We start from the raw sequence: 22,147 nt of genomic DNA, 5'->3' as shown, positions 1-22,147 counted from the left end.
AAAGTCGATAGTCTTTCTTCCAGAAACTTCTTCGACAATTTTCAGTTATAAAGAAAGAATCACGGTCTAGATCATGCCGCGTGTTAAACTGATGACGTGGCATCCGATGTGGCACTCTCTAAACTCCCGTAATTGATTCTCACTCATTTTTTCTTTCCTCACTGAGTCAACTCGTTCTCTTTCGTTTTCCGTTTCTCGATTCGGTCTCGTTCTCTGTTGTCTGTGAAGACGGAGAAACGCTCTGAATTTGTTTCTGGTGTTGATATATTTGTGCGTGTGTTATCGGCTTGGTTTTGGAGTAATCTCTGCCATGAATGGGAATATTGGAAAAGTTCCGATTGGGGAACGTAAAGCGAGTGTTGTTTACATGTCCGGTTACCTACCAGGAGCTGCGCCGGAGAAATCACCGATTCTCTCTCCTGTTCCCGTGCGGTTACCGGAGGCTTTTCACGGCGGAGATTCTTGGAAAGATGTATGTGGCGGCGGTTGTGGATTCGCTATGGCTATTTCAGGTTGGATTACAAAAGCTTTTTCTTTTTCTCGGATTTAGTGGATTCTGTTTATATGAATCAAAACTCGATTTTTTTTTTTTACTTTCTTTCTATTGTTGCTGGGTGTTAGATAATGGGAAGCTTATAACTTGGGGGTCTTCTGATGATGAAGGACAGTGCTACGTGGCTTCTGGAAAGCATGGGGTAAATTTTCATTAAAAGATGATAGAATCTTCATCTTCTTGACCTTCTTTTGTTACGTATTGATTGATTCCAATATTCCAATATTCCTCTGGAGCTAAGGAAACTCCAGAGCCGTTTCCTCTCCCCACGGAGGCTCCAGTCATACAGGCTTCTGCAGGATGGGCACATTGTGCAGTTGTCACAGGTAATTTCTCTGCTTTGACTCGGAGACAATAGACATGTTCGAAATACCAAGATAGAGTATTTAGGGATTGGTCAATGAAACACGAAAAGAATCAATGATGTTTGTGACCAGGATGGGCACATTGTAACAATGCCTTCTCTTTTTCTTTCTGGTGACCTGTGTGTTGGTGTTATAGAGAGTGGTGAAGCATTTACTTGGGGTTGGAAGGAGTGCATTCCATCTAGGGATATTGGTGGAAAGCAGCAGAGTGGATCGAGTGAGCAAGGTGAGATCGGGTGGGATATCATCTGTTTTATTGCTGTTGCTTAGTTTATCATTGACGGATATAGTATGGTCTCAATTGAATAGCGAGTCCACTGTTCCAAGGTTCAAATTCATCCAGCGGTACGACATTACAGAATGAGAACAGAAAGGTTGGAGAGGAACCGGTGAAGCGGAGACGGGTTTCAACAGCCAAAGATGAAACGGAAGGCATTACATCTGGAGAGGACTTCTTTGCTACAACACCTTCACTTGTGAGTGTTGGCCTTGGAGTGAGGATCACAAGTGTTGCTACTGGTGGTCGGCATACTCTGGCATTGTCAGGTGAAGTTGAAATAAACGACTTCTTTACAATCCGAGATGAAGCTGCATCCTTGTAGTTTGTAGGTTCTGTGCAACCATGAAGATTCATTGAGGATGATTACATCTTATGTGTCATGTTTCTGCGGAAGTTTCAGATATAGGACAGGTTTGGGGTTGGGGATATGGAGGCGAAGGGCAATTAGGATTGGGTTCCCGGATCAAAATGGTGTCTTCTCCTCATCTAATACCTTTCCTTGAATCACCTGGATCTGGAATAGAACGATCTTTCATATTACATCAAGGGACAGCAACCACGTCTACTCAAGTATCAAGAGTTCCTGGTCAGTATATAAAGGCGATTTCTTGTGGAGGGCGTCATAGTGCGGCAATTACAGGTCTGTTGCGACTTCTGAGTTATTCCTCTGTACAGTTGATTCAATTGGCTTGGCATGAAGTTAAAAAATATACTTGGAAATATATGTATTCCCCAAGTTGTTATTATCGAGTGATTTAGAAAATTTTGTTATGGTTTGATCTTGATTGCTCGTCCTTCCTAGTTGCAGATGCTGGAGGGTTAATAACTTTTGGCTGGGGACTATATGGACAGGTGAATGTTTTACTTCTTACTAATCAATTGTCTGATTTTCAAACTGATGGAGCCTTGAATTGAAATGCGTTCTATTTAGCTTCACTATTTGCTCATGCTAACTGGAAAATTTTCTTGGCCTCTAGTGTGGCCATGGAAACACAAATGACCAGTTAAAGCCCATGGCTGTGTCAGCAGTGCAGAATATTCGGATGGAGAGCGTAGCAGCTGGATTGTGGCATACTATTTGCATCTCTAGTGATGGTAAAGTGTTTGCCTTCGGTGGAAACCAATTTGGGCAACTGGGAACAGGCACTGATCATGCTGAGGTACATTTCTTGTAATCCAAAATTACGGACTTCTGCTTGAAAAAGCTAAAACTTTCTGCTGATTCAAAGTAATGTAATCATCTCTCTTATGATTTAGACGATACCGAGGTTGCTGGATGGCCAGAACTTGGAGAACAGACATGCGAGAGTAGTTAGTTGCGGAGCGCGGCATAGTGCGGTTTTGGCAGGTATGTGTATCGAATGTTAATGGCAGAAAGGGACATCTCCGAAACGAACTGAGCCCTAGCAACTTGGCATTTGTTTTCAGTTGTTTTAACGAGAAGAAACTAAAGAGCCCTAGCTTGTGAGATGCTGCACCTTGTCCTCAGGTCTCCTTTTGAATTGTTTCAGTATTAATTTGTGGTCTCTCTTTCAAGGGAGAAAAATTATCTACTTCCTTTTAAAGTCATATAGCATGTTGGTGAAACACTTTTCGTTCTATGATATATGCCTGATGTCGATGCTCCACCTAAGTTTAGTTTACTGTGTAGTATATGCCTGAAACACATTTGCATTCTAAATGTAATCTCTGTTTTGCTTATTCGTGCTGCTGTTTTTGTTTCTGCAGAAGATGGCCAGTTGCTATGCTGGGGATGGAACAAATACGGACAGGTATGATTTTTCGGTTTGGTTTGCTAAGCGTTTGCGTTCCATTATCACTGCATGTGTTCAAATAGCATCTCATTTTTGCATCCCTACTTTGTACTCAACAGCTTGGTCTAGGGGACACGATTGACCGGGACATTCCTACACAAGTCCAGCTCGATGGCTGCAGACTGAGAAAAGTGGCGTGTGGATGGTGGCATACGTTACTACTAGCTGACTCACCCACTTGAGAACCTCAATACGCACATTTTCGGGGTTTCGACTTGTGAAGGAGATGCTTATAGGTTTGACAAAAGCTGTACATACAGGCTTTTTGCTGTATGTATTTCTTCTTCAATCTTTCCCTGTCTTCATTGTTTTCTTTTTTTTTTTTTTGGGACAAAGCTTTGACTTTGCATTTTGTCACATGGGGAAATTGGGGAACATAAGAATAAAACTGGTTGGTATGAAATAATCACAAATGAATCAGTTGGATTTTTTTTTCAAGGATCAGGTCATGTTACAGCGTTCGCCAGTTCTATTCACTTGTATAATCAGGAAAAGTTAAAATCGTTTTGTGAGGGTGGTGCAAAATGTAAAACGATTTCTTGAAAGTAAATGATCTAAAAGATGAATAGGTCCTTGGAATTTTAACTTTTATTCTTTAGAACTTGCACTTGAAGCAATTACTTTAACAATTGGATCGGAGACAACAATCTTAATTAACTAAAGAAACAAAAAAAAAAAGAGGATCGAGAAATTAGAATGTTGTAGACACATAGATTTGTATATAGAGATAGGTGAGCCACTCCACTCATACATGTCACCTTCAGCTTGTCCGCAGATTACAGTGAATTTGTGGGCGTATGTGTATAGACCATTTAAATAAATTAGATTAAAAAAATAAAAAATCGAACGTAAACTTGGGTAGTTTTACAAAATATAAATAATAAATAAATAATTTGAGCAGGTACTCATATCATTGTTGAAAGTAGAAGTGCAGCCATGTCTCAACCCGATTTTACAAGATTGATATTTTTTCCAAGGGAGTGCAATGCAGTGGCCGATAGAGTAGCAACATATATTTTTTTTTTCAAATTAAATATACCTAAGCTTTACTGTATGGTACTAAATTGGGTTGAATCTCATGTACAAGTGGACAAACCTTTGTAGTTTCAGATTATGGATTGATCAAAGTTGATGTTGAGCCAAATTTTTTTTTAAAAAAAATTGGGCATGGAATGGGAAAAAAAAAGTAATGGTAAGAAAGATGGAGTTCGAGAGGCAAACTAGTGTGGATGATTGGAAGATCTGTAGCATATTCCAACGCACATTGAAGATCCAAGGTCAAGTCATACATTTATCGAATCACACGATCAAGCAGTTATGACTGAAAATGTCAAATAATGTAACAACTGAGGTTAAAACAAAATAAGTGTCAGTATAAGTGCATTATCATAATGTTAACTACGTATAATATGTTGGAAGGTACTTAACAATGTTAACATGGATGGGAAAGCTTTTAAAAGTACCTTCCAACATATTCTGTTACTTTATTTAAAAGGATGCAAGAGAATTAGTATTCTTATTTTTTTTGGTAAAAATCTAGTATGATTTTGCTACCTTAGTTATAACGATCTACGGCTCACTAATACATACATATATTATATATTGCGTTCTATAAAGCTAATAATTTGGTCACTGTTTTCTTAATATACAAACGTTTTTAATGGGAAAACTCAACTATAGTTCTTAAACTATGGCTAATTACCTATATAGTAGCCGAACGTATTGGCAGTGGACAAGTGTTTTCTAAGATTCATTGTCAAACTAATGTGTTCCCAATTTTTTGAGTTTCATATTTCTTCAAACAGATTTATTTAGACTATTCGAATGTTTAGGCTGAGTATTTGTTTGTAATAGCATACTCATTGGAAAGACTTTTCACCCAAGATGAGTCCGAAGTCGGGAAACTTAATTGCAGTTGCTAAATAAAAATACTAAAAAATACATGAAATTAATTTAATTATGTCAATATTGTTATGTAAACTGCTAGTAAATTACGTGCTTCGGTGGATTAATTAGCATTTTAGCACCGTACCATACCACATTATATAATATAGATAAGCCAGTTGGCTACTGAACATACAAGTATAAAGAAATTTATTCCTCGGAACCTATGTCACGTCGCAGGAGGTTTGTCCCTTTGATATAGAGAAAAAAAATTGTCATGGATGCATCATTCGATTATATTTTAGCGAATAAGTGTTTTTCTTTAAGTTTATGAATAATTAATTATAATCAAATTTTCACAATCTAAAGAGCTGATCAACGGTCCGGTGTATATCACTTGTATGTATTTCACTTGTATCAAGATGGATAATACATGTTTTACTTCATAATAATTTGAGCTTTTTTCATGCATGTGTTTGTTTCAACTTTCAAATATATATTCTCTCTTGTTTATAACTTTCCAAAACATCATTGTATGATTCAAAAAATGATAATTTGAAAAAGATTTATAATTTGTATTTTGTTTCATGCATTTCAATGTCTGAACATTTACACTAAACACGTATACATATGCACGCAATTAAAAATCATCTTCCACATGTCTTCTACTCAATACCGAATTTCTTTAATAAGTAAAAAAATTCAAAGTTTTCTGTCAACTCGAGATATCTGAACGCAGCTTTTAATGTACCATGATGCAATCGGAACATTGAAAGAATCTATTCGTTAAACTCAATGACCAAGAAAATACGAATATTATAAATCATTATAAAAAAGAAATCAGAAATCATATAGTACGCAGCTTCCACACCCTGAGAAAGCACCTGCCCATAACCAAAAAAAAAAGATAATGGAGCTTCCATGGCTCTCTTTCCTCTCTCAGATGATCACTTTCACTCTATTTCTACTTCTTTCCTTCACTTCCATTGCAGAAGCTTTCAAACGATGCCCTAACTGTGGCTCCACCCAAGTCCCTTACCCACTAAGCACGAGACGCGATTGTGGCGATCCCGATTACAAGATCCGGTGCGACGAAGACCGCGGTTCCCTCTGGTTTGATACGCTCAACGGTTCAACCAATCCGATAAAAACAATCGACCCGTCGGGCCAACGGTTTGTCCTCACACCACCCGGGATCAAACCCAACACATGTGTATCGGTCGATATCAAGAGCCATGGTATTCAGCTAGACCCAAACCTTCCTTTTAATGTTAGTAGTAGTAACACGGTTATCATCATGAATTGTACAAAAGACGGTCTAGATAAATACATCTCTCAAGGGTTTAACTGTTCCCACAATAGCTTCTGCCACAAGTTTCTAAATCTCGAAGCACGGGGAGGCAAGTGTCGAGGCGTCTCATCTTGCTGCTGGTATAAGACCGGTGCATCGGTTAATACTTATAAAGTTTACAGGGCTAGGGAAGATATGTGTTCGGCTTATCAGAGTTATATGAATTTGGATCTAACGTTGCCGGTTAGCAAATGGGGCGAACCGGCCGTGGAGATACTATGGGAAGCTCCGAGAGAGCCGGTTTGTAAGATCCCAGGAGATTGTACCGATTTGGTGAATTCGGTTTGTTCGGTTGATTCGACGAATTTAGGACAGAAGAAATGTTTATGCAAGAAAGGGTTTCGATGGGATTCGGCCAACGCAATCTGTCAAGGTCCGGTTTTGTGGCTTTTGATTTTGTTTGTGATTGAGTCTTTTACTAATAACAAAACTGTTTTATTTGTTTTATATAGTTAACCGATGCTTTAAGGGAAAGAAATGCAAGCGACGGAGTAATCTGCCTTTAATCGGAGGTAAATTCAAATCCTTGGTTGAAGTTTGAACCGAGAAAGAACCGAACAATAGAATTCGAATTTAGACCGGTACGATTCGATTTGGTTTGCTGTTGACTGATACGGTTCGGTTCTTGAACAGTTTTGGCCGGAGGTGTGGGGGCAATATTAATCGCCGGATGCGTAATGAAGATGATAATCTCGAAGCGGAATCGGAGAGTCGCCGGAAGCCAATCGTGGGCAAACATTAGGAAGCTACATCGGCATCTATTGAGTACCAATAGTGCCGGACTCGATAGGATCTTCTCCGGCAAAGAAATCGTCAAAGCGACGAACAATTTCGCCAAATCCAATCTCCTCGGATACGGCGGATTCGGCGAGGTTTTCAAAGGAAATCTCGACGACGGAACAACAGTTGCCGTGAAACGAGCCAAGCTCGGGAACGAGAAGAGCATACACCAGATCGTCAACGAGGTTCAGATCCTTTGCCAAGTTAGCCATAAGAATCTGGTGAAGCTTTTAGGATGCTGCATCGAATTGGACATGCCGATTCTGGTCTACGAATTCGTACCGAACGGAACTTTGTACGAGCACATCTACGGCGGCGGCGGATCGTACGATCCTTTACCGTGGCGGCGCCGCCTCATGATCGCGTATCAGACGGCACAAGGACTTGCTTACCTCCACACATCCGCTACACCGCCGATTTACCACAGAGACGTCAAATCGAGCAATATTCTCCTCGACGAGAACCTCGACGTTAAGGTTGCCGATTTCGGATTATCCAGATTGGGCGTGAGCGATGTGAGCCACGTGACGACCTGCGCGCAAGGAACCCTTGGGTATTTGGATCCTGAGTACTACCTTAACTTTCAATTGACGGATAAGAGCGACGTGTACAGCTTCGGTGTGGTGTTGTTCGAGCTATTGACTTCTAAGAAGGCGATTGATTTCAAGCGAGAGGAGGAAGACGTGAACCTGGTGGTGTTCGTGAGGAAGACGTTGAGGGAAGGGAGATTTGCGGAGATGATTGATCCGATGATCGGGAAAGAAGCGACGGCGACGGAGTTGGAGTCTATGAAGGAGCTTGGACTTTTGGCGGAGCGATGCGTGAAGGAGACGAGGCAAAGTCGACCAACGATGAAAGCTGCAGCGAAGGAGATCGAATGCATTTTACAAGGAATTGCTTCTGCTTCTGAAACATGAGAAAAGGCTCCTTTTTTTTTTTCTTCAACAATGAGTATTCCAATTTCAAAATATTGTAGTATAACGAATTTCGTAAATAATATTTTTTCCAATTCAAGTTCCTCGGTTTATATAATTGTTTACAACATTAGCCCTATCCAATTGGTTCTTATCGACTTTTTTTCTTTTCTTTTTGGTGATGCATTTTGCCCAAAAATGAGTGTTTTGCCAATATATAAAAAACAGATCATAGATTCAAGTTTTGATCAGTGTTTTTATTTTATTTTATATATATACTTTATTTGAGAGCTGTCGCAGAAACTGAAATTGAATAAGGTAACACTTTAAATAAGAGATTTTGGCTTTCTTATGATGGCATTGTTTGGTTGATTTACAAATTATGGAAACAAAAAATGTGACAAGAAGCTAGCTAGGACCTATAACTGTATTGGTAGAACACATCAATGTTGTTAATGGAATATCAGTTGCGTTATATGATCAAATTTCACAACACTTAAAAGGCACCTGCAGGATCCATAACTGTGAACAAGGAAGGTCCTAACTTTGCGTTTCTAGTACTCCTCAGTGTATAACAAGATGATGAGTTTTCTAAGTATGGTGTGGTGGATTAAGCCAGAAATACTTGGTATGTAATATCAGCTTAATTTCAAGAAACATTGATGGATTGAATCTGAAGCAAAATGTGGTTGTCATCATCAAAGCTACAAGATGTTCTCAACATTCCAAGAAAAAAAAAAGTCGGAGATATTTTCCGAACTAAACCGAGGCTAAGATCCAAAATGTGACATGAGAAGAAACGGCGATTTGAACCCAAGTGACGAAAGAAAGCGCTACAGCTATTTCATACCTAGGACATGAAAATTGGTCTTGAACATGGCAATACTTGAGATCTTTAGCATATAAAACTACAACTCCAGCTGATGAACATGCAGCTGCAAGTGATAACATTGCAGTCACCTGCAAAAAAAAAAGGTTCCACAAGAAAACAATTCAATCCTTGGAAAAGATTACGAGTCCAAAGTATGGAGCAAGAAGCAGCTCTCTATCATTACAGATCACTAAGCTAGAAAAAAGAAACTATTAAAACAAGGTTACATACCCAATCACCAACGACGAATAAGCTAATCAAAATCGGGTTTTGGAGATCTTTCTTGCTCCTCAGAGCATAAACATCAAGACATGCGAGCCCAAAGCTCCACAGCAACTGAAGACCCATTGAAGCAATCAAGTAGCTGAAACCAACCAAAAAAAATTAAAACAACAGTTCCTTATAATGGTGAATTTGTTTCTTTTCACAGATGATTTACACCAAGATTGCATAGAAATCCATTACCCTTAGCTCCTAAATCCTCCTAATGAATACATATATCTAACCGATCAAAAACGAGGTTAGAGAGAAACAAGTCGAGACTTAAAAGAAGAGAGAATTATACCAAAAAGCAGTGCGAAGAGAGAAATCTGTCGAAGAGACCATAACGCCGATGGATGCCGCAGATGAAGCACATTGTCCGATTCTCAGTAACAGGCCACACACAGTTCCTGGGCCTCCGAAAATCTTCTTCATCTCAATGTAAATGAGTCGATTTTGTCTTCCCAACCCAGAAAATTCCGATAAATCAGCGAGGAAAGAGGAACAAAAATCGAGGAACCACCAGAGAAACCCTAGTTTTCGCAATTTAAAGCTACATTTGCTTCAGAAGGAATTTTGGCGGGGAATTGCAAGTGCAGAGGAACTCCATAGCTAAGAAACTTGGAAGATGATTGAGACCTAGTAAATAGGAGTTTCCGAAATTGCTCTAGATTCGATTATAAACTTCTTCGTCTTTCTCCTTTGACATTACCACTTTTTTGCTTGCTTTAAAGTTCGTGAGCGAGTGGACTGAGAGGATGCGTCCGACGTGGCAGAGAAATATATTTTTCGTTAGAATGAGAAAAAAAAAACAAAATTCACTTTTACAATGGTTTTTTAGTTGATGACAAAATTAAAAATAGAAACAAAAGAATATTTTTATGCAACTAAACTGAATTTGTTACATTTTCGCTATTTGGATTGAATTAATTAATCGCAATTACTGGAGTTAATTAAGCAATCACTAAATACAAGCTCGAAACCGTTTGGATTCATCCACGTGTTTGAAATCTAACCGCTTTAGGAATAAAATTCCAACGTCTTCCCGCTTTTATCGTTTTTCTTTTTTAGTTTTAGAGATCTAAAATCGCACTCTTAAAAGATCTGACAATGGCGAACGAAATCGGATACTTCGAACTCAACACCGGAGCAAAGATCCCATCCGTCGGTCTCGGGACATGGCAGGCAGCTCCTGGCATCGTCGGAGACGCCGTCGCCGCCGCTGTGAAGGTTCGTCACTGATTTCCGTCTCATGGCTTCTCATTTGACTGATCCCTAGAGGTTTCTGGTTAGATTTCAGGGATTGATTTCAGATCTTTAGAGAAAAGTGTTTTTTCTCTCAGTGTTGATTGATATCGGGATTCTAGGGATTGAATTGGAGATTCGTTTCATTAGTTGAAGAACTGAAACATCATTTTTTCGTGCTACAGATTGGCTATCAGCATATTGATTGTGCTTCGAGATATGGCAATGAAATGGAGGTAAATCTATTGATCTGAATTTTTTCATCTCTGTTAAATTTGGTAATGCGATACTGAAAACTTTTTTTGCGCCTATGCAGATTGGGAAAGTTCTGAAGAAATTGTTTGAAGATGGCGTAGTGAAGCGTGAGAAGCTGTTCATCACATCAAAAATCTGGTATTTATTTTGTTTATAACGATTTTGTTATCTTTTATATCACTTACGCATTTCCAGATTCCCTCGAGTCTGCTTAGCCTCTAACCTTTTATAACCTGTACAAATCATGCGCTAACAGGTTGACTGATCTTGACCCTCCGGATGTGCAGGAGGCATTGAATAGAACTCTACAGGATCTGCAGCTTGATTATGTCGACTTGTATCTCGTAAGCACGAACGAACGCTAATTGTTATATTTCAACAGTTTTCAAGATGTGTTCATATCTTCCAATGTCTAGCCTGAAACGTGCTTAGTGAAATACTAGTTGGATCTCTGGATTTGAAACTCTAATTATGTTTTCTTATTATACATCAATTTGATATTTTTTGAAGATGCACTGGCCTGTTCGGTTGAAGAAAGGCACTGTTGAATTTAAGCCAGAGAACCTTATGCCTATTGATATTCCAAGTACATGGAAAGCAATGGAAGCACTGTATGATTCAGGAAAGGCACGAGCCATTGGCGTAAGCAATTTCTCCACGAAGAAACTCTCAGATCTCGTGGAGGTTGCTCGTGTTCCTCCAGCTGTAAACCAGGTGGAATGTCATCCTTCATGGCAACAACATAAGCTACATGAGTTCTGCAAGTCCAAAGGGATCCACCTCTCAGTAAGTTTGAAACACTAACATTGGCCAAATCATTACAAAACTCTCGAGGAAACTGAATCAGAAGTTTCAATATTTGATTGTCGCAGGGATATTCGCCATTGGGTTCTCCAGGAACAACATGGGTAAAGGCCGATGTTCTAAAGAATCCGGTTTTGGAAACGGTTGCTAAAGAACTCGGGAAGTCTCCTGCACAAACCGCCCTTCGATGGGGTCTTCAGATGGGTCACAGTGTGCTTCCCAAAAGCACAAAAGAAGGGAGAATCAGAGAGAATTTTGAGGTACTAGGATGGTCGATTTCAGGAGAAATGTTTGACAGGTTTTCTGATATAGAACAGGCAAGTGAAACCACAACTACATACATCTTGTATTTGCAATTTGCGAACATATAGATACTAAACATCATTTTTGGCGTTATCTTCACTGTGCAGGCTAGGTTAGTCCAAGGTACATCGTTCGTTCATGAGACGTTGAGTCCTTATAAGACGCTTGAAGAGCTTTGGGATGGGGAGATATGATTCAACAGACGGCTTTGGCTAAATTTCAAAACCAAACCAATTTCCTATGAATACCGAGCACACTACTTTCCACTTTTTTATCTTGTTGATCGATGGCAATAATGTGTAAAACATTTCAATATGAAAGAAATGAAAAATTTTGCAGATTTGATAGGCAACTGTTTCTTAGATTGGCAATAATGTGTAAAACATTTCTTAGGTTCATCTTGCAAATGACCAAGGATAAAGCAGTTACTTGGTATAGAAAACACATTAGAGATTAGAATTTAACTGTAGAATCTGATTTCATTGGCATCAAAACCTATCTTTCATAATCAGAAAACAAAAATACGAGTTCGCATGTAGACGAAATTCAATGAAACATCAAAAAACAAACTAGAGGCAGCTTTAGATTCACGCTCTCTCTCACTGTTGTTTGGTTTCGACCTTCTTCTTCTGCCAGAGCCTGTCCACGCCACTGTCTGCGTCTCCCTGCAATTTAGGTTTTCATTCAATCAAAAACGCCAATAGACAAACACAATCATACATTTTGCTATAACAATTGTGGAAGACTAATTTAAGCATTGAGATGATTCCAAAGATAATTCCAAAGTAATTTAATTAGAGGGGAGTTATCCCAAACCTGAGCTCGGACAAATCCGCAGAGAGCAAATGTGGTGAATTGGCCAGTGTAGACACCATCGGGACCAAGATGACCAATGTTAAGCTGAACAGAAGCATGATCCTTGGAGGTGATCAATCTGTTTGTGGCCGAGCTACAAAATTACAACCATTCAAGAGAATCAGCTTAGCAAATACAATGATCAGCTTAAGATCATCAAAAACAGACAAAAAAATAATGTAAAGAAAGAAAGAAAGCTGATTACCATTTTCTCGGAATGTATAGCTCAGTAATCTGCCCTTCTTCGTTTTGCATGATTTTAGCTTGAAAAATACGATCTGATCTGTAGAAAACCGGTAAACAAAATTATAAATATCTTATGAGCGATAGAAATATTTCACGACGTCAATATCTCAATGATTCTGACGCGTTTAACATCAAAACAGAGAATGATAATCGCATAATCAGCACGAGATCAATGGGAGAAAGAGATTAGGAGTCTAAGCAGAAGAAATTCTCACCTGAGAGGAAGAAGAATCTGAGTGCAATCCGGCGGCGATGAAAAAAAGGTATTGAAAAGCAAATTATGGTATTTATAGTCGCGAGCTCGTAGGGTTTGCTTGTATCACAGGGGATGTTAAAGACTACTATACCCTTCACGTTTTGAACTGACGAGCAATGTTCAAAACATTACCCCTTCACAGAATCACAGGGGATGTTAACCGAATTGAATAAATCTAAATTATAAAAATAGAATTGTCCCGGTTTATTTGTTGTAACCGTAAATCGAATTATACAAGTTACTTTTTTTATAATCTCATCTCAGGCAGAAATCCAATTATCAAAGTTACTTTTGTTTTAACATCTAACGAACTTTGATTAGCTTGAGCATGAAGAACAGTAACTAGTTCATTTGTTACAAAATGGTTAAAAAGTTGGATTTATCTGGAAGAATTTTATCAGTTTTTCCCGCACAATTTTTTCAAAGAATACTCTTGTATACAAAAGTTGTGTTCACTAGAGCAGGTGACAAACTGACAATCCTACACATACAAATAACTTCATCAAAAGCTTAACCAATAAACACAAATTGGTTTATGTCCCGAAACTGCGGTCTCCAGCATCTCCAAGCCCAGGGATTATGAACCTGATTCATAATCAATGTATTAACAGCATTAATGCTAATATACTTTGAGAAAATCAAGAATCCAATAAAGGAAGTGCATGAAAGCCGGCTTGACTTACCCCTTTTCATTGACTTCAGGATCGATAATTCCAGTATATACATGAAGCCTGAAATGTTGCCAACAGTAAGCAAAAAGTTAAGTAATCGTGCCAAATGTCAAAAATGGTTAAGGAGTTTCGATATTTTTACCCGGGGTATTTCTCATTAAGCTTCGATAGTGCAGGAGGTGCAGCAACCGCACAAATCTGTAATCAGGGATATACTTCATGAGTCATGAAGCAATATAAATATAACCTAAAGGATATTCTTCTGTAGCCAACATTTCAGTGAAAAGCTTCCCCTATATATTTGCTTACCACTTTGATTTGCTGAACAGACAAACCACGTTCCTTCAGTAGATCCATCGCCGCAATTATGGTACCGCCTAAAATATATATTCCCATGTTATGAAGCGTAGAGAAACCAAATTGTTACCAACCTACGCTTCTAGTTATGAAAAAATTGGTATTACCATGTCATGTGTTCACATTTACATTTGAGGCACATCATAACACTAATTGTTCAGTTATGATGGTGGCTAAAATCAGTAAACACTCGCTACATTGCAAAAATTGACAAGGCTTTCTAACCTGTGGCAAGCATTGGGTCAACCAAAAATACTCTTGAATTCTTGGAAAATTCATCAGGCAACCTAAAGAAGTTGCATCAAATCTGTTATCGTAAAAACTTCAGTGGCTACAAAATACTGCAGAGAAGTTCTTACTTGTTAAGATACACCGAAGGCAAAAGTGTTTTCTCATCCCTACTTATTCCTGGTAAAAAGGATAAACACGGTGACATAATAAGCAATAGATAAAAAGTCTTTGTTTTGACATCATATCTTCAGGCCAGAGATGATATAGTGAGAAATACTTACCTAAATGATATATTTTATTCGCAGGCAAAACTGAGGATGCGTGTTCCGCAAGAGCAAGACCAGCTCTTAATATCGGAACAACCTACACAGAGACAAAAACCAAGACTAAGAAATGTCTACTTCTTGGATTGAGAGGGAAATATAGAAAAGGGGTTGGGAATAAACAAACCGCTATAGGCTCTCTAGGATCAATGAATTCAACAGAAGCAGCACCCATTGGAGACATTATTTCTCCAACAACGGTTGGCTTTTACCACATAAGAAAGAATCAAGAAACAATAAGCAGAAACCGGAGAGAACGAATTAAAGAAGAAGAAGAAAAAAAAGAGAGATGTGAAACTTTGTCAAAACGCACCAGCCATTCTCGTGCTGCTTCGTACATCAATAGTCTCCCCAGTTCAGCTATTGCATTCCCTAAGATCATTAAAAAGAAAACTCACATTTCAAAAAAAACAGCAACACAAACTTTACTGCAGCAAAATGAAAACCTGTCCCTGAATACTCATTTTTCAAACGCAATTGAACAGATAACACAACATAACAGCTAAAGATTGTTCAATAAATGTAGAAAATTAGGATCCAACTAATTCGAAAACCAATAGAATGATGTAAAGTTGGTCCTAGATACTAACAGTGGTAAAATCTGCACATCAAAACCTTATCTACTCACTGAAAATGGGGCAAGGAGTTTGCTCATTTCTCAGGACGGAGATCCAGTGTTTGATCAAAGGATGTGGTGGCACGAAGACCTGAAACCAGTTCATCTCTTTCACATTCAAACAAAAACAGTAAAAACTCCAGAATCTACGATTAAACCCGAATCAATTTTACCAGCATCCTATTGCTTCCGTTAATCGAACCTTCCGAAGCCGCCATTTTCGCTCTAACCAGAATATTCCGCCGGGAAACAGGGGAAGGAGAAGCACCCAAAATCTATGGAATCCGAAATTCGAAATCAGAACCAGTTTTGAATACCCAAAATGGGGTACACTCGGAAAAAGTGTGGTTCGAGGTATATATAGTGGTTTACCTGACAGAGAATGGGGGAGGAATTAAAGGAGAGGAAAGAGGAAGGATTAGGGTTAGGGAGGCCGCATTGTTGTCGGGGAGCAAAACGCAACGTTTCGGAGTAACATCGGAGAGCGTTGCTAACTGCGCACGCCATTTCTCTCGACGATGTTCGAATTTCGATGGTCTACGAATTTTAGAAAGACGATAGACGCGAAAAGATGATAAACCGGCCGTAACAACTGTACCGATCAATTTTTGGGTCTACAATTTACGATTGGGCTAAATAGGCTTTATATATTATATACATAGACTATATATTTAGCCCAATCGTGAACTTGATAATTGGAGATAATGTGAACCAAAAAGAAATCATTAGAGATGTTCATATTCAGTTTTTACGTAGTAGATGACTTTACAGGATATATGTAAATCTCAAGATTTGTAACTGAGTAAGCCAGTTGTTCTCAATGTTGAAAGTATTTCCAATTTAGGATAAAATCTATATTTTCTCTATAATATTAAAATATACATAACTTTACTACACTCCAGAGATCTCCAATCCAATGTTATTACAAGCCATAAAAGCCATTGGTAACAAAAATCTATATCTTTTTATGGATTCAAATAAAATCTGAGATTTTCGGCGTTGGCTTGGTCCCTGAGTTTAGCCATTGCTCTCCGTTCGATCTTCCGAATCCATTCTTTGCTAACTTTAAGAAGCTTCCCAATCTCTTCAAGAGACTTGGGCCTGAAGCCTTGAAGTCCATAACGTAGAACCATCACTTGCTTCTCTCTTGGCTCTAGTCCCTGTAGAAGATCATGTACGTCTCTCCATGCGCTCTGCCTCATCACAGCCTCCTCGGGACTCTCCATCGTCGTGTCCGGTGTAAATTCCTGTATCCACGGAGAACAAACATTGAGTCTCAAAAGTCAAAACCGAACCAAGCTTTTTCATAAACCAGTAACAGCATTTTTATAACCCGAATTCAATTATACCAAAAAGTTCTTAAAGCCGAACTGTGAAAAATCATGGTCCTCGTTCTATATACGTTTCTAAAAACCAAAAATTAAACGGAAAAAAATCGACAAACCGAAACTCCAGGCTCCACATGAAGTGCTAGTTAACCAAATATTTTGAGCATCTTGGTTCAGAATGACATACCAGGAATTTTGTAGTAAAGCAATCCCCAACTTTCTTGTCGATTGAACCAACCACTTTCAGGCATTGGTTAGCTGCTCGAATCTTCTTCAACGAGTAGCCTGTTTCTTTCGAAATCTCCTCATCGGCCGGATACTTTATCCCGTGGCTCGTTTTCAACGTCTTACGAGCCTTTTGTATCTGACTCATAGTTCGGATTACAGACGACTGCCACAAGAAACAGAGACGATAAACAAATCAGAAAATGAAATAAACCATCAAATAAAACAAGCACAAGATTCAAGGCAACTGAAATTTTCAAAATGCACATACAGGAATATAAACGCCTCTTGCATGCCGTGACACCATCATGGACATCGATTTCCTTATCCAATATTGCACATACGTCGAAAACTTGTAACCCCTTGTGTGATCAAACCTCTCTGCTCCTTGTAACACTCCCACATTCCCTGCCTATAAAACCCACAAGCAAGAATATTACACAAAAAGAACTGCAATCACAATTTTAAAGCATCTGTGTACCAAGCAATATCATGGAACCGAGAAAGAAGCTTTACGTAATTATAAAACTTAAGCTAAAAATTTGGATGTTTGCAGGACTCTTCAGAGTTAATACAATTCTAAGGAGCGAATAGGAACCTGAATTAAATCTTCGTGGGCTATCCCCAGTCCACGGTAATTTCTTGAAAGGAAGAGAACCAAAGACCGGGTGCTTTTCAACAGCTCATCTCTACAGTACCATCCGTAATGTAGGTTGCGCATCAGAAGTATCTCGTTCATTCCTGCTGCTTCAGCCCAACAACTCATACTCGCTACCTTACCACTTTCCTCTTCTAATTTCGTTCTGATTCTCTCCATGTCCGCCACTATCTTCAAAACCGACATGAGAGTGTCATAAGAATTTCTTGTTAACTCAAAAGTGAAAATAGAAAGAAAGGAAAAAAAACAGCTACAGGAGGATTGCACAATGAACCTTGGCTCCTGCTGACATCTCAGCCTCGTTTCTAGATATCCTCTCTCTTTTCTTTCTATATTTTGATGACTTTCTCAGTCTAGGGGCATCAATATCGTTCCATGTGGTTCTTGAACCGATCAACAAAGAACCCTGATCACCTTTACCAGTACTCAAACTCGACCTTCTTGCTTTCTTTTTCAATTTTCTTCTCGAAGGCACAAAGGTCTGCTGTTCTTCTGTAGCTACCACCAACTCGGTCCCTGTGTCAGATAAGCATGAAGTGACTGAAGAACCACGGGACCTAGATAAACAGGTCTTGAATAACTCAGTAGCCCCCAACTTCCCCATTTGCAACATAATATCTCTTTCCATTCTTAACGAGTCCAAGGAGACAAAAGTTTCCTCTAGTGCCAAAAGGTTCTTCCCTAGCAGATTGTATTGCAACATGCTACGAGATAAATTGGCTTTTTCTGCAGATGACATTTGTTCTACAACGCCAATACTTTTCTGAAAAAAAAAATGAGCACATGGCAACGGATTCTGAGTATCACAAAGGAGGAAAAAGTGTTAAAAAAATAATGTTTCCATCTGCATTGAAGTTCCATACACACCTTTGGATCTTTGAGCTCTACATACACATTTTCTGCAGTGCAAGGAGTTGCAGATGCACAGCCACATGCTTTTAGAGGATATTTCTGGTAAATCCTGCTTCCCATAGAATTCACCGGAATTCTAACTGAAACATTAGAGTAACCAAGAGGTCATATTCGTCAATTAGAGATTAACGGATAAACCGAGATTGCAAGGAGTAAACAGCTATCTCATCTTCAGCTACAGTATAAGAATCTAGAGTGATTCTTGTTACTTGGGACTACTCACCGAAAATGGGGAAAGAAGTTTGCTCGCATCGCAAAAGGGAGAGCCAATGTTTAATCAAAGGGTGTGGAGGTACGAAGACCTGATTCAAAGGAAGTTCGCGAGAATTCAATTTCACATTTCAGTGGCAAATGAAGATTGAGAATTTAAGGACCTCAGAGAGGATCATCGAGAGCAAATGTAATCGTTACCAGCATACTATTGGTGGAGCCAATCGACGACGCCATACTCGATCGCACCAAGATACGTGGCCGAGAAGAAGAGGAAGACGAAGAAGAAGAAGAACCGGCAATCTATAATCCGAAAAAAAAAAAAAAAATCAGGTCGAGAGTGGAGGGTGCGTGTATAGATAGATATACAGAGAACGAGTAAGCACACCTGTTTGGGAATGGGGAACGAATTGAAGGAAGCCATTGACGCCAAGGGAGAGAGCGAGGAGGGAGATGATTTACTGGAGATATAATTTTTGTGTATTGTATGGTCTACGTCTTCTCCCTTGTAATTTCGCCTAAATTCCTTTGCCACGCTTTTTTATTTTTCCTTTGTGTGTGTGTGTAAGAGAATTGTGTTTTTTTAAAAAAAAAACTCAGTATGGAATGAAAGACGTCCGGTTCAAATTTTTTTTTTTTAATTAAGGGATAGACAGAGAGCAGTTATTTTTTTTTTTTGGTAAAATGACAGAGAGCAGTTATTATCAAGGATATCAAACAATTTTTCTTCTATTATTTATAACCTAGAAATCTCTAGCCAAAACCCATACTAGTTTCTAGAGTTTGTGGAAGAACTTGGTTTTCTTGCTGTTACAAATATTATATTTTGGGGTTAAAATCCTATATTTTTCAATCAAGTTTGGCCGATAGAAAAGTGGCTTCATAGAACCACACTTACCGGCTCTGCATGACTTGCATAATAGCTAATTTGTGACTACAAGAAATTGCAATAGAAATATTTTTGAGAGAATTGGTTTTATAATGTCGATTGAATTAGAATTTGTCCCCTTAATGTTTTCTATTTTTTTGTAACTTTTTGACATAGTTACCCTTTTAAATCAGTTATGACATTTATAATTAAATATAAATTTGAAATTATATTTTAAAAATTTCGAAAATATCTAAAAAGGAATTAAAAATATTTTCGTTTATCATTTATGGAAAAAAATATTTTTATTATATTATTAAAATTCGTTCTACGCTTGATAGAATGCATGTTCTATGTTCTACATCCACGTAGAATCTCATTTCTATAGTTCTTCACATATTCTACCAGCCTGTAGAAGTCGTTTTCTATAGGTCTTTATATATTCTACCAATTGATAGATTATAACTTTTACTAGATAGACTATATTCTACATGTTAGTAGAATACATCTTCTACCTGTTAGACCAGGTTCTACGTTGTAGAACGGTTCTTCTACCTGTTAGACTTCATTCTACATTAACGTAGAATGCATCTTCTACCTGTTAGACTTCATTCCACATTAACGTAGAATGCATCTTCTACCTGTTAGACTGCATTCTATATTAACGTAGAATACATCTTCTACCAAAATCTGAGAAAATCTAGGAAAATTAGTTAACTTCCAGATTTAAAATATTTCGAAAATCTTTTTTTTTTTAATTTTCAACGTTTTTTAATCAGTTTTGACGTTTTTTTTTTCTTTTTTAGCTGCCATCGTTCTCTTCTCTTTCTTTCACATTGATCATACATGCAGCTAGAAACGAAATATGAATGCAGCTATGAGCGAAATTATAATCATGCATGCAGCTAGAAACGAAATATGAATCATGCAATGTAGTAGAAAATTGTAAATCAACAAAACCCCAAATCAATTGAGAAATTGTAAACCCTAGAATCAAAATTGAATGAGAATACTGAAAAAAAAAGTGAGGAATACGACCAGACAGAGGAGAAGAAGAACAAATAGTTTTTACTTACAGGAAATTGTTTTTGCAGGTGGCTCTTACTGGAGAAGATGGAGACACGGTGAAGAAGATGGAATATTGGGTTTCTCCTTTTGTTTATTTTACGCTTGGTAGAAAGTTTTTTCTATTTGTTTTTTCTTTTTTTTTATTAATAAAACATTTTTAAAAATAAATTAATATATTAATTCGTAATTAAAAGGTATAATTGGATTAAATTTAAATAAAATATTAACGGGACAAATTTTATTTAGAAAACATAAGGAGACAAATTCTAATTCAATTAGCATTATAAAACTAATTCTCCCAATATTTTAAGTACTAGTATCTCTCAATTTTCAAAAAAAAAAAAATTAAACACTAAACCAGGAGTTGGACTAAGCTTTATAAGAAAAAATTTGTGCAAATTTAGCTTCTGATGACATATTTTGAGGAGCATATTCGGAGGATCCGGTATAGCACCTGTTCAAGTAATTTGGATTTCTACTCATTGACCAGGGGAAGTGGTGAACGTAAATTCGTTTATTGAATTGCTGAGCTCATAATAACAGCAATTTATAATTACCGAGTTTAAAAAGTGTTTTTAGGCATGAAAGTTAAATACCAAGTCTAAAAACACTTTCATGTTCTGTAATCGGATCCATTCCCTTTTGCGTTTCTGTTTTAATTTTGTCGTTTTCGTTATTTTCTGTAGTTTTGATTGCTCCTCTTTCTTTGTTGTATCTCTGTATTCTGTAAAAAATCGAAAAATTGTATAAAATTTTAACCTTTTACCAAAAAAAAAAAGTGTTTTTAGGCTACTACTAACCTAAGAAACCTCTTCATTACTAGCCTTTTTGGGTGGATTTCATTTAACGGTCAAAATATATTCCAAAAACTTACCATGTAGAGAGGTCTAGTTACAAAAATGGATGAAGTAGAAACTGAGAGAATAAAGGAAGAGACAACAATCATAATTATTTTCATTACTAGCTAAAACAGTGTTTCTGGAAGGGGAAGCTTGAAGGATTAAAAAAAAAAAAAAAAGGTTCATTTAACCAGAATCGCAAGCCAAACCAACGTTATGGCTACCGGCTTTTTCTGTGCGTTTACATTTTCACTTGTGTTTTCGTATTATTTATAGTTTCCTAATCATTATAACATACAAACGCAAACGTAAAGAAATAATCATGGCCTATATTTAAAAAAAGAAAATTACAAAAATGGTTATGCGTAAGTTCGTAACCAACGAATTATGACAATTGACAAAAAAAGATGATAATCCATGACGATATGTGTCAATGTGTGTACAGCAAATCTACCAAAACACCCTAAAACCAGAGGACTAAAGAACAAAAGCAAAAGAAGGAAACAGAGGATGATTAAAACCTAGACTAAAAAGCAGTATGTCCTCCGTCGCAGCCGGCACAGCTAGCATCGTCATCGTTTTCCCGATCAGGTTTGGTGCTGATGCAGCAACACACGAGAGCCACCAGCAAGATGAATCCCCATACAAATGCAAATGATTGCGCCAACTTCAAGTATTTCTCCATTTTGTGTTCATGGAATAAATCCTCTCCTTGTCATCATCACATCACTACATATATACTCAAAAGCCTTGGAATTTTCATTTTAATATCTGAAAAAATAAGAAAGATGTGTAAGGGTTTAT

The 22,147-nt window shown here is 37.8% G+C and overlaps 7 protein-coding genes across 14 annotated transcripts; 3 read left to right on the top strand and 4 right to left on the bottom strand.

The window, feature by feature from the left end:
* Positions 1-94: 94 nt before the first annotated feature.
* LOC18021034 (ultraviolet-B receptor UVR8) lies at positions 95-3,519 on the top strand. 5 transcript variants are annotated; one of them, XR_002900300.1, is made up of 12 exons: positions 96-512; positions 622-695; positions 795-879; positions 1,055-1,144; positions 1,228-1,464; positions 1,599-1,838; positions 2,007-2,050; positions 2,176-2,358; positions 2,456-2,546; positions 2,627-2,687; positions 2,927-2,970; positions 3,072-3,384. XR_002900300.1 is itself a non-coding variant. In XM_024158065.1 (11 exons), the coding sequence occupies exons 1-11, from the start codon at positions 311-313 to the stop codon at positions 3,192-3,194; spliced, it is 1,401 nt and encodes a 466-aa protein (XP_024013833.1). In that variant the 5' UTR covers positions 95-310; the 3' UTR covers positions 3,195-3,519. The 5 variants fall into 5 exon arrangements, 3 of the variants coding, with proteins under 3 accessions (XP_024013833.1, XP_024013832.1, XP_006403648.1); XR_002900299.1 differs by having other exon boundaries at positions 2,001-2,050; XM_024158065.1 differs by lacking the exon at positions 2,627-2,687 and having other exon boundaries at positions 95-512; positions 1,246-1,464; positions 2,001-2,050; positions 3,072-3,519.
* Positions 3,520-5,806: 2,287 nt separating this feature from the next.
* Positions 5,807-7,965, top strand: LOC18021033 (wall-associated receptor kinase-like 15). The gene is made up of 3 exons (XM_006403583.2): positions 5,807-6,620; positions 6,700-6,759; positions 6,881-7,965. Exons 1-3 carry the CDS (start codon positions 5,807-5,809, stop codon positions 7,942-7,944), a joined length of 1,938 nt encoding a protein of 645 aa, XP_006403646.1. The 3' UTR covers positions 7,945-7,965.
* A 648-nt stretch (positions 7,966-8,613) lies between these two features.
* Positions 8,614-9,771, bottom strand: LOC18021032 (CASP-like protein 5B2). Its single transcript, XM_006403582.2, has 3 exons — positions 9,378-9,771; positions 9,044-9,176; positions 8,614-8,901 (listed from the first exon to the last, which is right to left on the bottom strand). Exons 1-3 carry the CDS (start codon positions 9,506-9,508, stop codon positions 8,701-8,703), a joined length of 465 nt encoding a protein of 154 aa, XP_006403645.1. The 5' UTR covers positions 9,509-9,771; the 3' UTR covers positions 8,614-8,700.
* A 412-nt stretch (positions 9,772-10,183) lies between these two features.
* On the top strand, positions 10,184-11,874 carry LOC18021031 (aldo-keto reductase family 4 member C11). Of its 3 annotated transcripts, none has more exons than XM_024157940.1 (7): positions 10,184-10,291; positions 10,504-10,554; positions 10,635-10,711; positions 10,830-10,917; positions 11,084-11,359; positions 11,446-11,694; positions 11,788-11,874. In XM_024157940.1, the coding sequence occupies exons 1-7, from the start codon at positions 10,184-10,186 to the stop codon at positions 11,872-11,874; spliced, it is 936 nt and encodes a 311-aa protein (XP_024013708.1). The 3 variants fall into 3 exon arrangements, with proteins under 3 accessions (XP_024013708.1, XP_006403644.1, XP_024013709.1); XM_006403581.2 differs by having other exon boundaries at positions 10,184-10,303; XM_024157941.1 differs by lacking the exon at positions 11,788-11,874 and having other exon boundaries at positions 10,184-10,303; positions 11,084-11,369; positions 11,404-11,645.
* Positions 11,875-12,133: 259 nt separating this feature from the next.
* Positions 12,134-13,094, bottom strand: LOC18021030 (40S ribosomal protein S21-2). Of its 2 annotated transcripts, none has more exons than XM_006403580.2 (4): positions 12,997-13,029; positions 12,741-12,813; positions 12,497-12,629; positions 12,134-12,345 (listed from the first exon to the last, which is right to left on the bottom strand). In XM_006403580.2, the coding sequence occupies exons 2-4, from the start codon at positions 12,788-12,790 to the stop codon at positions 12,280-12,282; spliced, it is 249 nt and encodes an 82-aa protein (XP_006403643.1). In that variant the 5' UTR covers positions 12,791-12,813; positions 12,997-13,029; the 3' UTR covers positions 12,134-12,279. The 2 variants fall into 2 exon arrangements, with proteins under 2 accessions (XP_006403643.1, XP_024013651.1); XM_024157883.1 differs by having other exon boundaries at positions 12,138-12,345; positions 12,741-12,818; positions 12,997-13,094.
* A 297-nt stretch (positions 13,095-13,391) lies between these two features.
* On the bottom strand, positions 13,392-15,770 carry LOC18021029 (uracil phosphoribosyltransferase, chloroplastic). Its single transcript, XM_006403579.2, has 12 exons — positions 15,608-15,770; positions 15,409-15,510; positions 15,248-15,326; positions 14,933-14,991; positions 14,747-14,824; positions 14,578-14,659; positions 14,425-14,473; positions 14,291-14,352; positions 14,018-14,085; positions 13,851-13,906; positions 13,721-13,768; positions 13,392-13,622 (listed from the first exon to the last, which is right to left on the bottom strand). The coding sequence occupies exons 1-12, from the start codon at positions 15,740-15,742 to the stop codon at positions 13,571-13,573; spliced, it is 870 nt and encodes a 289-aa protein (XP_006403642.1). The 5' UTR covers positions 15,743-15,770; the 3' UTR covers positions 13,392-13,570.
* Positions 15,771-16,067: 297 nt separating this feature from the next.
* On the bottom strand, positions 16,068-19,105 carry LOC18021028 (RNA polymerase sigma factor sigC). Its single transcript, XM_006403577.2, has 9 exons — positions 18,957-19,105; positions 18,770-18,871; positions 18,582-18,660; positions 18,314-18,438; positions 17,721-18,209; positions 17,387-17,617; positions 17,060-17,200; positions 16,751-16,954; positions 16,068-16,482 (listed from the first exon to the last, which is right to left on the bottom strand). The coding sequence occupies exons 1-9, from the start codon at positions 18,990-18,992 to the stop codon at positions 16,201-16,203; spliced, it is 1,689 nt and encodes a 562-aa protein (XP_006403640.1). The 5' UTR covers positions 18,993-19,105; the 3' UTR covers positions 16,068-16,200.
* Positions 19,106-22,147: the final 3,042 nt, after the last annotated feature.

The sequence above is a fragment of the Eutrema salsugineum genome, unplaced genomic scaffold (assembly GCF_000478725.1).
Source record: "Eutrema salsugineum unplaced genomic scaffold, Eutsalg1_0 scaffold_16, whole genome shotgun sequence".
Taxonomy (NCBI): domain Eukaryota; kingdom Viridiplantae; phylum Streptophyta; class Magnoliopsida; order Brassicales; family Brassicaceae; genus Eutrema; species Eutrema salsugineum.
This window is presented reverse-complemented; position numbering and strand designations above follow the sequence as displayed.